This window comes from Chiloscyllium punctatum, chromosome 30, assembly GCF_047496795.1.
Source record: "Chiloscyllium punctatum isolate Juve2018m chromosome 30, sChiPun1.3, whole genome shotgun sequence".
Lineage (NCBI taxonomy): Eukaryota > Metazoa > Chordata > Chondrichthyes > Orectolobiformes > Hemiscylliidae > Chiloscyllium > Chiloscyllium punctatum.
The window spans coordinates 39,354,555-39,369,887 of record NC_092768.1 but is presented as its reverse complement, the minus strand read 5'-3'; the positions used below and the strand labels follow the sequence as shown (position 1 = coordinate 39,369,887).

General features: G+C 46.3%; 1 protein-coding gene across 4 annotated transcripts in view; it reads right to left on the bottom strand.

Moving 5' to 3' along the window:
• Window positions 1–937: 937 nt before the first annotated feature.
• LOC140455423 (uncharacterized) overlaps window positions 938–15,333 on the bottom strand; it is a 48,783-nt gene continuing 34,387 nt past the window's right edge. For all 4 annotated transcript variants that reach the window (XM_072550284.1, XM_072550283.1, XM_072550285.1 and 1 more), the window contains 2 exons: window positions 5,742–5,896; window positions 938–5,465 (listed from right to left, as the gene is read on the bottom strand). In XM_072550284.1, coding sequence (XP_072406385.1) covers window positions 1,693–5,465; window positions 5,742–5,841 — 3,873 coding nt within the window. In that variant the 5' untranslated portion in view covers window positions 5,842–5,896 and the 3' untranslated portion in view covers window positions 938–1,692. The remainder of the gene's footprint in view (window positions 5,466–5,741; window positions 5,897–15,333) is intronic.

The following is a 15,333-nucleotide window of genomic DNA, read 5'->3' as shown; positions in this document are numbered from 1 at the left end:
GTATGTCAGCGATACCATTCATTTCCAAATATCAACTGACAGTCTTCCTTAGTTTGGAAATGTTAATGACTGGAGTTGGTCACACTGGGACTCCTGTTGTGAGCAGAGATTCCAGGAGCTGATCTTTGACTGAATTTAACTAAATTGTTGAAACTGAGGTGAAATGGAATATCTTGTTTTTAATCTTTCAGACACTCAGCATCATGGATTAGGTCCTCATTGAGGTACTGGTCATCTGTGACTGTCACTGGGATTGGGATGTTGCTATGAGCCCACAGGAAGCAGTTCGGCCTCGACTGTGTCTTTATTCAATTGACTGTAAGGTGGATCCTACGATAAGAGCCTCATGGTAGAGGTCACATGACAATGGAAAGCCTGGAGGTACACGAGCACAGCATTGCTTCTGTACTTCCCAAAGAGATGCTCACTCTAATATCTTTGCTGAAATTGGAAAGAATCGAATCAAAATCTGCAGTAAGTAGCTGGAAGTAGATGGATTGTCGGTAGTTAGATTGCAGGTAACTGTCTGCGTCTGACAGATAAAATCCTCTTAATGCAGTGATGTAAATGTGAAGCAGAGCACATTCTCTGCCTCTAGATCCAACACTACTCACTTCAAATCAATCCTTGATCAAAAGATGGGATGAATATGTTTTATCCTCATGTCCTGCTGTAGTCCCAGTCTACCAGTTGCATCCTTTTGGATGAGACCAGCTTGATCAGTAGTGCTGCTGCCCAGTCAGTCTTGGTGGTGTACATTGAAATGTCCCACCCAAAATATGTTAAATGTCCCTGCCATCCTCAATGTTTTCACCAAATGCTGTTCATTAGCTGGCGGAGGGCGGGGGTTGGGGGGGCGGGGGGGGGGGGGGGGGGTGGGGGCGTGGAGGCGAGGGGGGAAGGATGGTGCATGGTGGAGCTACTAGACCACCCACCCACCAAGATGAACCCAAACTTATAACTACCGTTGTCAACCGGTAGCCACATTCCAGCCACAGGTTTCAGACTCCAAGCAGTAAAAACCCGCAGGGGAATTCAAGATTTTGAATGGACTTACAATAGACATTGAGAGGTTGTTTCAACTGGATGGGAAATCTAGAACATGGGGAGAGAGTTTCCAGAACAGAGAACAATCATTTAGGACAGAAATGATTATTAATTTGTTCACTGAAAGCGTTCAGCATCTTTGAAATTCTTGACCACCGAGGCCTGTGGATGAGACATCACTGAATACATTTAAGATTGAGATACAGATATTTGAGTTCCTCTGAGAATTGTATGATCTGGGGAGTGAACAGAAAAGTTTAATTAAAGCTGATCACATTGAATGGCATTGTTGGTTTGATAGGCTTTATATTCTTCTCCTAATGTTATTTCTCATTTGTCAATGTCAATAACTGAAGCATTTTCAAACCACGATTGCCTGTTACAATGTCACCAGAGATCTGCCAAAGAACATCTCACTCTCCAAACAGGAGAAATCACAGAACACAATATGAAGTGAATCAATAACTGCTTCTGTTTTGGTTACAGCTGGATGGAGTTGGGTAAGTCAGTGAAGAGGAATTAGGAATATTTTATTGGAGAGGAATTCTTTTGTTCACAGAGGGAACAACTGAAACAACTGAATGACATCATTTACTAATTAGACATTTCATTACTGACATCATTCATTCCAGCCCGAGATGTGAATTATTTGAAAGATGGGAACCAATTGAACATGCCAGAAATCTTCCCATTCAATCTTTCCCAAAGTCCTTTCTTTGCATCTGCGGCTTTGCCTTTGTATTTGGTTGGTAACAGCTCCTCGTTCCTGGCTATTTTTGCCATGATCTCAGCCTGTTGTTTGACTGTATTCAGTGACTGGATCCTCTCCCTGAACCCAGGCTTTGCCTCCTCTTTCTCAGATTGAATCAGCAGATCAATGTATTCTGGGGTTGACAATGGGTTTGGTCTGAGAGCTATTTCCTCAAGTCTTAAAATGCACTGAGACGATGTTTCAATCAACTCCAACACCACATCCTGCACATCATCTAACTCCTGCTGAAGTTTCTTCATGATTTTCTGCTGTGTCATCTTTTCACCAGATGCCTTCTCGTACTTTTCCTTCAGCTCAGCGTATGTTTTTTTCTCCTTTTTGGTTTCATATTTAAAACTGTACTTTTGGTTGAAATGAACAGACCAGATACATTTACCTGGACAGACTGTGCAGTATCCATGCTGGTTCATTGCTGCACATCTTATTTTACCATCATCATTAGGAATGCCACAGGGATAGTGACAGGTGGTGAAGCATTTCTGACAGTTGGTTATGTAATTACCGCTCCCACTGATATCGATCTTCACTGAAACTGTGCTTTCTACCTCATACTCAAAATCTTTATTTGCATCCAGATCGAGTTGGTGTTGGTTCAAAGCTTGTTGTGTCTTCCTGATCTCCTCCAGTTTGGTCAAACCCATTTTGATTTGTGGCTGTAATCCCTCGATCGCAGCCTCCAGCTGCTGACGTTCCCTCAGGACCTCCTTTGTCAAACGTAAACTCTTTGTTTCCATTTTGCTCAGAGCTGAAAAGAATTTCCTCATACTTTTTGATCCCATCTTCCAGAACATTGCATCAAAGGTATCGCTATCTTCCTCCTCCTCACTGCTATCATCAGGGCCCCTCTTGTTGACAGAGTTATCAGGAGCTGGTCTTTGAGCAAATATGGCTGAATTGTTGAACTTGAAGTGAACTGGGACACGTTTTTTATCTTTGGGACATGGTACCTCAGCAACATTAATGGCCTCCAGAACAGGGGGAATCTGCCCATCAGCAAATGTCACCAGGATTCGGATGTTCTCTGCAATATCTTTACCAAAAATGGAAAGAATTGAATCAAAGACATATTTCTGTGTCGGGGTCAGACGAGCCAAAGAGGCCTGAGCAACAAAACATACGGCATCGATCTGATCGACACCATCTGGGGAAGTGAAGAACTCTCGGATCTGATCAGTGAGCAATTTATCTCGGGTTATCCCCCTGGTGTCTCCGAATCCTGGAGTGTCGATGATAGTGAGAGAGTAATCAATCTGGAATCCTGCTCGATAGTGCAGTTCATAGGCAGTGATTAATGATGTCTGACTTTCAGCCTGGGATCTTCCTGTCCCTTCATCAATTAATTTGTATCTGAAGTTGTCCTCCCATCCCACACCCAGGATGTAGTTGACCATCCCATTGATGAGGGTTGTTTTTCCTGCTCCTGTTGCTCCAAGAACCATGATTGTCCTCACACTGTGTTTTCCAGTGGGTTTTCCAAAGGAGCATTTTACATGGTGTCCAGCCTCATCAAGTACCTTCTTCTGTAAGGGCAGTGTGTAAATGGGAGGGGTCCCCCTGGCTGTTAATGCACTTTCTCTGAGAAGTTTCACAGCCAGTCTCTTTGGCTGATTCTCTGTTTGTATTAAAGCCTCCTCACTTGGTTCACTCGAACCTCCTTCTCCACAGTCAGCAGACACTCGCACTCTGTAGGAGGTGTTGGGTATCAATCCCTTTAAAGTACAACAACATTCACTGTCTGTTGTCTTTATTTCCTCCCACAATGCATTCTCTGTGCTGGAGGGATCTGCCTTTCCTTCTCTATATTCAATCCTGTACTGAACAATATTAACACCAGCTCCAATCTCAGTTGGCCTGTCCCAGGTGAGTGATACATCACACCAGTAAAGCTGGGATGGTAAAGGTTTACCAGGTGGGCTTGTAGGACGTGTGGTGACCCAGGAACTCTCACTGGCCTTGCTGACCCCTGCCTTGGTCGCTGCTCTGTATTGGAATTGATATTCCTGATGTGGCTGTAACCAAGGGATTGTGAAGGATTCGGATTTATCAGGAGTATCCACAGTTTTCCATTCCTCCTGTTGGATGTTTCGGTATTCCACCCTGTACCCAACAGTCTCCCCAGCACCATGTCTCGGTGGCTGTAATTGGAGAGTCACACTGTCATGTGATGTTCCACTGACCACAGGTCTCTCCGGCTGTGATGGGGGTGTGAAGCAGTGATTCACCACAAACCCTCCCCCATACAGGTAAATTGATGCTCCCATATTACTGTCATCCTGCACAGACGCAACAATGAACTTTGTTTTCCCTTGTGCTCTGTTCGCTGTGGCAAAATCCAGGAATAAGTGAGACAGCTCCCTCATCTTCTGTGATACAGACTCTGAGTGAAACCACTGATGGTTGTGATGTTCTGCACTGACCTGGTCAGCAGGATCTGGTATCTGCATTTTCTCAGCTGTGTGAGACTGTAGGTAGCTGTCTGCTTCTGACAGATAGAAATCCTCTTGCTGCAGGGATGTGAATGTGAGGCAGACCACATTCTCTGTCTCTGGATCCAACACTTCACGATCCAACTCACTCCTTGATTTCACTGTGTGAATATCTTTCAATATCATGAGATATGATCTCACCACATTCATTTCCCGCTCCTTGTCATCCAGCCATTTGCTCAGTGCCTGGTGTTTGAATGGTGACTGTTCCTTGTTCTTCAGAATATTTACCAGTGACCCTTCCTCCTCCCCACCTCCACGGATAGATGGTAACATGCTGGATAAAGCTTTCTGGAAAACCAGCCTGTATTCCCGACATATCTCTCGGAATTTCAGTATCTTGTCCCTGATCTCTGGAAATTGAACAGTGACACTGTCTCTCATCATATCATTACATCTGATCACCGTCTCACTGAGCTGCTCCAGCACAGACTGGCAGTCATTGAGCAATCCGATACTTATGTCCCGTACCAGCTGAGCAGCTTTGGAGTCCAGTTTGTTGAGTGGGTAGAGCCAGACCCTCATGGGCACTGCGTGCTCTCCATCATCTCCCAGTAACTTTGGGAGGGTTGTGTAGATTTTGACAGCATCTTGGAATGTGGTGGGATTGTTTTCCAGGAAGAAATCCCCATGAAATGTGCAGCTGAATTTCTGGGCATTGGATATTTGTTCCTCTGTCATTTCTAGGGAGACCTGACCCTCGATTGCAATAGTCGGAATCATGTTAACTATCCCCTTAAGGTGACCCTGAATGTCCTGTAGGTTCTCTGTTACAGAGACCTCTTGATCAAACACAAAGAAAGCCTGAGCCCCGTACAGCACTGCTGTAACCACGTGAGTTGCTGTCCCCTCATCAAACACATTCGGGTGGGTTATATTCTGCAGCCCCAAGTGGCTCATTGTCAGCTGCTCAAACCTGGTTGTTGTTCGGTACTGAAGGGTGACTCGGGCTTGTTGCCTCGATCTCTTTGTGTCATTGAGATATTTCGCTGATCCTGCCACTTCCACCAAGCCGCACAAGAAACTTGCTTTCAATGATCCATCCACATTCAGTGCAGAGGCTTTTATATCAGTGGAGTCAGATGCAATGATATGAAACTCGGTGTTACGCTGAGATCGTACATGAGGTTGCAATTTCTCTAATTCCCACAGTGTGATCCCTACAGAAAGAACAATTCAAATTACAGTAATATTGATAGGAACATGGTGAATTAAAAGGAGGAAAATATGTACTGTGCGCAGCAGGTAATATAGTTTCCATATGTTTTATTTGCGTTTTACCTGTTCCAAAATTCAACAATGACATAATAGAGTTGAAACAAAATTCTGAGGATCACGTGAATCTTATCGTGTACACTGGGAAATCACAAGGTGTGGATCACATGATCTGATAGAGATCAGTGTCGATTGCTCTACAGTTAGTTGGATTGTGTTACCTGGGATCAGACAGTCAGATCGGCAGTCGTACAGCATTCCCAGTTGGAAAGGACGGCCCAAAGTTGCCTGCTGTATCACCACTGTTTCTCTGTGACTCATGGTGTCACACGATCCAATCCAGTGTCACCGGTAATTGAAGATTTCAGCTCAATACCTGTCATACAGAGTCATATAAACTCAAATCAGAGCAGAGACTTTCACAAACCAGGAACAACAGGCAATGTGGTCAGTGCCCTGACATGTTGTAGAAAACTGAGTGGGATTGCAAATCACCATAAGAAATAAATTGCAAGATGCTGCTCCTGAGAGAATATGAAAGATGCTGATGCCATCGATGGGCTGTGCCATATCCACCTTCACATTGATGATGTCCTCCATATGTTCATCCAAGATGAAAGACTAGAAAAAAATTGTGGCTGTCAGAGCTGTTCCCTTTTTGAGGTACTTTCTGTGTCGGAGCTGAAGGCAGCCAAAGGTAGTGACCACATGGGAAGTTATTCAAACAGAGAAGAAAACCTACATGACTGTCTGACACGGCCGTGAATCTGCACAGCTACTGCCTCAGCTCTTTGATTTCAAGATTTTTCTGGACACCAGAGTTTGTCAAAGAAAAATGAACAAACAGTGATATTCACAGCTAACTTTGGAGAAACCTGTATGGCAGAGCTCACAGGAGGGAAGCAGCTCAGAGACTTTTTAAAGTGTCACCTTACTGTCTATTTTGTAAAGCTACAACAATAAGTAGAGTGGGTTCTTCTTTGATTCTATGTTTGATTGAGAATTGTCTCTTGATTAAACTTTAAAAATATAAAACATAGGTATGAAGTCAGCATGGATTAATGTTTTTATTTAGAGCAGGAGGACTGTGCTATTTTCTGGCTCTGTGGATTGTTAAGGAGCAGCACTGGCCTTCAGTCAAATGATGTGCTTTTCCTGTCAGATGTGAGAGATGAGGGAGAGTTTCCATGTTACTGATAATGATGTCTGCAGGAAGTCTGTTTGGTTGTGAACCCTATCAAATTGCATGGATCGGTTGGAGCAGCAGTGAGAGGCAATGAGGAATGTACAGGAGCTGGGGTGGTGGGGGTGGTAAGTGGGGGGGTGGGGGGGGGGTGTTATGGATGGCAGTGAGAGGCAATGAGGAATGTACAGGAGCCGGGGTGGGGGTGGGGGGGGTGGTAAGTGGGTAAGTGGGGGGGGGGGGTGTGATGGATGGCAGTGAGAGGCAATGAGGAATGTACAGGAGCCGGGGGGGTGGGGGGTGGGGGGGTGTGATGGATGGCAGTGACAGGCAATGAGGAATGTACAGGAGTTGGGGTGGGGGTGGGGGGGGGAGTTGGGGGGGGGGTGTGATGGATGGCAGTGAGAGGCAATGAGGAATGTACAGGAGCCAGGGGGGTGTGATGGACGGCAGTCAGAGGAAGGGAGGAAAAGCACACAGTCAGCTCCAGGAAAGGTAGGAGAAGGAGCGAGGGAGTGCAGGAGTCTCCTGTGGTTAACCCCATCTCAAACAAGTATACTGTTTTGGAAAATGGAGGGGGCTGATGGAATGTAACATGAATAACCATGTTTCTGACCGAAACTGGCTCTAATGTAAAAAGGGGTACGTCAGATCTCAAGCAATCGATTGTGATTGGGGACTCTCTAGTCAGAGGCACAGGTAGACTTTTCCGCAGCCGACAACAAGAAATCAGAATGGTGCCTTGTCCCCCTGCTACTAGGATCAAGGATACCTGGGAAGGGGTGCAGAATATTCTCAAAGGGGAGAGGGACCAGCAGGAGGTTGTTGTACATATTGGAACTAACAAAATAGGAAGAGAAAAGGATGAGATTCTGAGGAGAGAATCTAGGAAGTTAGGCCAGAATTTTTGAAAAAAGGTTCTTGAGGATTGTCATATCTGCATGACTTTCAGTGCCATGAGCTGGTGACAATAGGAATAAGGGATAGAGCAGATGGATGGGTGGTTAAGGAGCAAGTGCAGGGGAGAAAGGTTCACATTTTTCTGGGGTAGAAGTGACCTGTACAAGAAGGACAGATTGCACCTGAATTGGAAGGGAACTAATATACTGGCAGGGAGATTTGCTCGAGCTGCTCAGGAGGATTTAAACTAGTAAGGTCAGGGGGTGCGACCCAAGGAGATAGTGAGGAAAGAGATCCAATCTGAGACTGGTGCCGTTGGGAAGAGGAGCAAGTCAGGGCAGGTAGGAAAACAGCAGAGGTAGGACTGATAAATGAAACTGCATTTGTTTCAATGCAAGAGGCCTAACAGGGAAAGCAGATGAACTCAGGGCATGGCTGGGAACATGGGGTTGGAATACAGCAACGACAGAGATGTGGCTCAGGGATGAGCAGGACTGACAGCTTTGTGTTCCAGGGTATTAGTGCTATAGGATGGATAGAAGGGGAGGGGGCTGCAAGAGAGGAGAAAGAGTGGTGTTTTTGATAAGGGACAACATTATGGCTACACTTACAAAGGATATTCCTAGGAATACATCAGGAAAGTTATTTGGGTGGAACTGAGAAATAAGAAAGGGATGACCATCTGATTGGGATTGTACTGTGGACCCCCCTCCCCCCCCCCCCCCCCCCCCCCCCCCCCCCCTCAATAGTCAGCAGGAAATTGTGAAACAAATTAATAAGGAGATCTCAGTTACACTCTAATAGTAGGGTGGTTATGGTAGGGGATTTTAACTTTCTAAGCATAGACTGGGACTGCCATAGAACTAAGGACTTGGATGAAGAGGAATTTATTAAGTGTGTTCAAGAAAATGTTTTGATTCAGTGTGTGGATGTACCTACCAGAGAAGATGAAAAACCTGCCTTACTCTTGGGAAACAAGGCAGGGCAGGTGACTGAGGTGTCAGTGAGGGAACACTTTGGGGTCATTGATCATAATTCTATTAGTTTTAAAATAGTGAAGGAAAAGGATAGATCATATCTAATTGTCAAAGTCGATTTTGAAGGTATTAGAAGTTGACTTAGACCAGATATTTGCAGGTAAAGAGACAAATGGAAAATGGGAAACATTTAAAAATGAGATAACGAGAGTCCAGGGACAGTATGTTCCTGTTCAGGTAAAAGACAACATCTTGAAAAATATCCATATTACAGTAGAGGAGGTGTTGGATGGTTTAAGATACATAAACATGGATAAATCTCTGAGAACTGATCAGGCATACCCTAGAACTCTGTGGGCAGTTAAGGAAGTGATTGCTGGGCCACTTGCTGAGGTATTTTTATCATCAATAGTCACAGGTGAGGTGCCGGAAGACTGAAGGTTGGCTGATGTGATACGAACTGTTTTAAAAAGATGTAAGGAACAACCAGGGCATGAAAGACCAGTGAGCCTGATGTCGGTGGTGGGCAAGTTGTTGGAGGGAATCCTGAGGGACAGAATTTACATGTATTTGGAAAGGTAAGTTCTGTTTAGGGATAGTCATCCTTTGTGTGTGGGAAATTGGGTCTCACTAACTTGATTGAATTTTTTGAAGAAGTAACAAAGGGGATTGATGAGGGCAGAGCAGTGGATGTGATCCATATGGACTTCAGTCAGGCATTTGACAAGGTTCCCCATGGGAGACTGGTTAGCAAGGTTAGATCTCATGGGATATAGGGAGATCCAGCCATTTGGATACAAAACTAGCTTGAAGGTAGAAGACAGAGGGTGGTGCTGGAGGGTTGCTTTTCAGACTGGAGGCATGTGACCAGTGGAATGCCACAAGGATTGGTGCTGGCTCCACTGCTTTTCGTCATTTATCTCAGTGATCTGGATGTGAACATAGGAGGTATAGTTAGTAAGTTTACAGATTTCACCAAAATTGGAGGTATGCTGGTCAGGGAAGAAGGTTACCTCAGATGACAACAGAATCTTGATCGGATGGGCCAATGGGCTGAGGAGTGGCAGATGGAGTTGAATTTAGATAAATGTGAGGTCCTGCATTTTGGAAAAGCAAATCAGGGCAGGACCCAATGGTACGGTCCTGGGGAATGTTACTGAATAAAGAGACCTTGATTCATAGCTCCTTGAGAGTGGGGTTACAGGTAGTTAGGACAGGAAAGAAGGTATTTGGTATGCTTTCCTTTATTGCTCAGTGCAATGGCCTAGTGGTGTTATTAGTGGATCTTTAATCCAGAGACCGCGAGTCAGCACGGTGGCTCAGTGTTTAGCACTGCTGCCTCACAGTGCGAGGGATCTGGGTTTGATTCTGGCCTCGGGTAACTGTCTGTGTGGAGTTTGCACATTCTCCCCGTGTCTGCGTGGGTTTACTGTGGGTGCTCCAGTTTCCTCCCACAGTCCAAAAGATATACAGTGTGCAATTCTGGACTCCAGGCTAAAAGAAGAATGTTGTGAAACTTGAAAGATTAACAAAGATGTTACCAATGCTCGAATGTTTGAGCTATGGGGTGGCTGTTTTCCCTGGAGCGTCAGAGGCTGAGGGATTACCTTATCGGGGTTTGAGCTATAGAGTCAAAGAGTCATAGAGATGTACAGCACGGAAACAGACCCTTCAGTCCAACCCGTCCATGCTGACCAGTAATCCCAACCCAATCTAGTCCCACCTGCCAGCACCCGGGCCATATCCCTCCAAACCCTTCCTGTTCATATACTCATCCAGCTGCCTTTTAACTGTTGCAATTGTACTAGCCTCCACCACATCCTCTGGCAGCTCATTCCAAACCTGTACCACCCTCTGTGTGAAAAAGTTGCCCCTTAGATCTCTTTTATATCTTTCCCCTCTCACCCTAAACCTTGGCCCTCCAGTTCTGGAATCCCCCCACCCCAGTGAAAAGTCTTTGTTTATTTATCCTATCCATGCCCCTCATGATTTTGTAAACCTCTATAAGGTCACCCCTCAGCCTCCAGTGCTCCAGAGAAAAAAACCCTAACCTAACCAACCTCTCCTAAGAGCTCAAATTCTCCAACCCTGGCAACATCCTTGTAAATCTTTTCTGAAGCCTTTCAAGTTTCACAACATCTTTCTGATAGGAAGAAGACCAGAGTTGCATGCAATATTCCAACATTAGCCTAACCAATGTCCTGTACAACCGCAACATGACCTCCCAACTCCTGTACTCAATACTCTGACCAATAAAGGAAAGCAAACCAAATGCCTTCTTCATTGTCCTGTCTGTTTCCGTGCTGTACATCTCTATGACTCTATGATTCTATAGCTCAAACCTGCGACTTCACTTTCAAGGAGCTATGAACCTGCACTCCAAGGTCAGTTTGTTCAGCAACACTCCCGAGGAGCTCACCATTCTATAGTGTATAAGTCCTGCTAAGATTTGCTTTTCCAAAATGTAGCACCTCACATTTATCTAAATTAAACTCCATCTGCCACTTCTCAATCCACTGTCCCATCTGATCAAGATCCCATTGCAATCTGAGGTAACCTTCTTCGCTGTCCACTACACCTCCAAGTTTGGTGTCATCTGTAAACGTACTAACTGTACCTCTTATCCTCGCATCAAAATCATTTATATAAATGATGAAAAGTAGTGGACCCAGTACTGATCGTTGTGGCACTCCACTGGTCACAGGCCTCCAGTCTGAAAAACAACCCTGCACTACCACCCTCTGTCTTCTACCTTTGAGCCAGTTCTGTATCCAAATGGCTAGTTCTCCCTGTATTCCTTGAGATCTGACCTTGCTAATCAGTCTCCTATGGGGAACCTTGTCAAAAGCCTTACTGGAGTCCACATAGATCACGTCTACCACTCTGCCCTAATCAATCCTCTTTGTTACTTATTCAGAAAACTCAATCAAGTTTGTGAGACATGATTTCCCACGCACAAAGCCATGTTGACTATCTCTAATCAGTCTTTGCCTTTCCAAATATATGTACATCCTGTCCCTCAGGATTTCCTCCAACAACTTGCCCACCACCGAAGTCAGGCTCACCTGTCTTTAGTTCCCTGGCTTGTCTTACCACCTTTCTTAAACATTGGCACCATGTTAGCCAACCTCCAGTCTTCCGGCACCTCACCTGTGACTATCGATGATAAAAATATCTCAGTAAGAGCCCCAGCAATCACTTCCCTAGCTTCCCACAGAGTTCTAGGGGTACACCTGATCAGGTCCTGGGGATTTATCCACTTTTATGCGTTTCAAGACATCCAGCACTTCCTCCTCTGTAATCTGGACATTTTTCAAGATGTCACCATCTATTTCCCTACATTCTGTATCTTCCATGTCCTTTTTCACAGTAAATACTGATGCAAAATACTCGTTTAGTATCTTCCCCCATCTCCTGCGGCTCCACACAAAGGCCGCCCTGTTGACCTTTGAGGGACCCTATTCTCTCCTTAGTTACCCTTTGTCCTATATGGAGGGGCTGTTTTCCCAGGAATATCAGAGGCTGAGGGGTGATCTTATAGAGGTTTGTAAAATCATGAGGGGCATGGATAGGGTAAACAGACAAAGTCTTTTTCCCAGGGTGGGGAATCCAAAATTAGACAGCACAGGTGTAAGGTGAGAGGGGAAAGGTTTAAAAGGGATCAAAGGGGCGATTTCTTCACCCACAGGGTGGTGTATGTATGGAATGAGCTGCCAGAGGGAGTGGTAGAGGTGGGTGCAATTACGTTTAAAGGGCATCTGGATGCATATATGAAGAGCAACGGTTTAAAGGGATATTGGCCAAATGTTGGCAAATGGGACTAGATTTATCTCGGATATCTGGATGCCATGATCTATGCTGTACATCTCTATGATTCGGGGAATCTCTGTTGTGTGGCCCTGACAGATCTAGCAACTCAACCTGGGCTTCCATGAGGAGATGTAGCCATCAGCCGTCATTAAACTACATATGTTCACAATCTGTAAGCTCCTGGCCCAGCCAATCCCCACTGGACTGGAGGAGTGACCCTAGTTTTAAAGAGATCTGCCAAGACCATTTACAAATATGAGATGTCAGCCTGAGGAAGTAATGCTACAAGAGAACTGATACGCTAAACAGCCTGAGACAGATTGAAGTGATCCCATAACCATCAGATCAAATCCAAACTCTGACCACATCCTGTTGGAAATGCTGGTGGACACTTAAACAGATAACAATAAAAGAAGATTCCCAAATTCTTCAAACCCTGACTGGATAATAATCCACAGACCCTAGCTAATGCACTGGGACTTGGGTTTGAATTTCAACAGTGCAAATGATAAAATTTAGATGTAATTCAGAAACCTGGAATTAATGGCTATGAACAAGGAACAAGATGAGGCCATTCGGCCTTTTGCACCTGCTCCATCTGAGGAACCATCCTTTTAACACCCACCCAGCCAAGTCCCCTCAAGAACCTATCTTTCAATTACATCACTCAACTCCATAGAATTCAGGGTCGAGAGTGTGGTGTTGAAAAAACACATCAGGTCAGGCAGCATCCAAGGAGCAGGAGAATGGACGTTTCAGGTAAGAGCCCTTCATCAGGAATGAGGCTGGGAGCTTCGGGGGGGTGGAGAGATCAATGGGAGGGTGGTGGGGCTTGGGGAGAAGGTAACTGAGAGTGTAATAGGTGGATGGAGGTGGGCGTAATGGTAATAGGACAGAGAGGAGGGTGGAGGGGATAGGTGGGAAGGACGATGGACAGGAAGGATGGTGCTGAGCTGGAAGGTTGGAACTGAGGTAAGGTGTGGCAGGGGGAAATACGGAAATTGGTGAAGACCACATTGATGCTGTGAGGTTGGAGGGTCCCAAAGCGAAAGATGAGGCGTTCTTCCTCCAGGTGTCAGGTGCTTTGGGTGTGGCGATGGAGGAGGCCCAGGACTTGCATGTCCTCGGCGGAGTGGGAGGGGGAGTTGAAGTGTTCGGCCATGAGGTGGTGGGGTTGGTTGGTACATGTGTCCCCAAGATGTTCTGTCAAGTCCTCTGCAAGTAGTAGGCATCCTGTCTCCCCAGTGTAGAGGAGACCACATTGGGAGCAACAGATATAGTAAGTGACATGTGTGGAAGTGCAGGTAAAGCTCTGATGGATGTGGAAGGCTCCTTTGGGGCATTGGACAGAGGTGAGGGGGGAGGTGTGGGCGCAGGTTTTGCAATCCTGGCGAAGGAGAGGGTGGGTCGGTCGGGGACGTGTACCTGACAACAGAGTCGCAAAGGGAATTGTCTTTACGAAAAGCGGGTAGGGGTGGGGATGGAAATATATCTCTGCGGTGGGGTGTGTTTGCAGGTGGTGGAAATGGCAGAGGATGATGTGATGTATACGGAGGATGATGTAATGTGTACGGGATGGAAGGTGAGGACCAGGGGGCTCTATCCTTGTTGCAGTTGGAGGGCAGAGGTACAGGAAGTGCCCCAGAGGGCATCATCAACCACGTGGGAGGGGAAATTGTGGTCTTTGAAGAAGGAGGCCATCTGGTGAGTTCTGTGGTGGAACTGGTTCTCCTGGGAGCAGGAGGCAGAGGAATTGGGAATACAAGATAGCAATTTTTACAGGAGGTAGGGTGGGAGGTGGTGTAGTCCAGGTAAAGGTGGGAGTCAGTGGGTTTGGAGATGATGTCTGTGTTGATTCAGTCACTGTTGATGGAGATGGAGAGATCCAAGAAGAGGAGGGAGGTGTCTGAGATGGTCCTGGTGAACTTCAGGTCGGAGTGGAATGTGTTGGTGAAGTTGATGAACTGTTCAACCCCCTCATGGGAACACAAGGTGGTGCCAGTGCAACCATCAATGTAGCGGAGGAAATGTTGGGAGCAGTGCCGGTGGAACTGTGGAAGATAGACTATTCCACCTAAACAACAAAGAGACCGGCATAGCTGGGGCGCATGTGGGTGCCCATGGCTACCCCTTTCATCTGGAGGAAGTGGGAGGATTCAAAGGAGAAATTATTGAGGGTGAGGACTAGTTCAGCCAAATGAATGTGTGTGTCAGTGAAGCGGTACTGGTGGGGACGTTGGGAGAGGAAGAATGGAGGGCTTGGAGGCCCTGGTCATGACAGATGGAGGTGTATAGGGACTGGATGTCCATGGTGAATTTGAGGCATTGGGGGCCAGGGATACGAATGTCCTGGAGGAGGCAGAGGGCATGGGTGGTGTCCCGAATGTATGGGGGGAGTTTCTGGACCGGCGGGATAGGACAATATCAAGGTTGGTGGAGGTTAGTTCGGTGGAACAGGAGCAGGCCGAGACGATGGGTCGGCCAGGGTAGTCAGGTTTGTGGATCTTGGGTAGGAGTCAGAACCACGAGGTGCAGGGTTCCCAAATCTTGAGGTTGTAAACTATGGGTGAGAGGTCCTCTGAGGTGATGAGGTAGTGTATGGTCTGTCAGATGATGGTTTGGTGTTGGGAGGTGAGCTCATGGTCAAGGGGGCAGCAGGATGAGGTGTCTTTGAATTGGCGCCTGGCTTCAGCGGTGTAGAGGTCAGTGTGCCAAACTACCACTGCACCCCCTTTATCCACTGGTTTGATGGTGAAGTTGAGGTTGGAACAGAGGGAGTGGAGGACTATGTGTTGCGAGGGTGAGAAGTTGGAGTGGGGGGGGGTAGACAGGTTAAGGTGATCAATGTCCCAGCGGCAGTTTGAAATAAAAAGATCAATGAGGTCTTCTCTACATCGGGGAGACAGGACGCCGACTTGCAGAGCCCTTCAGAGAACATCTCCG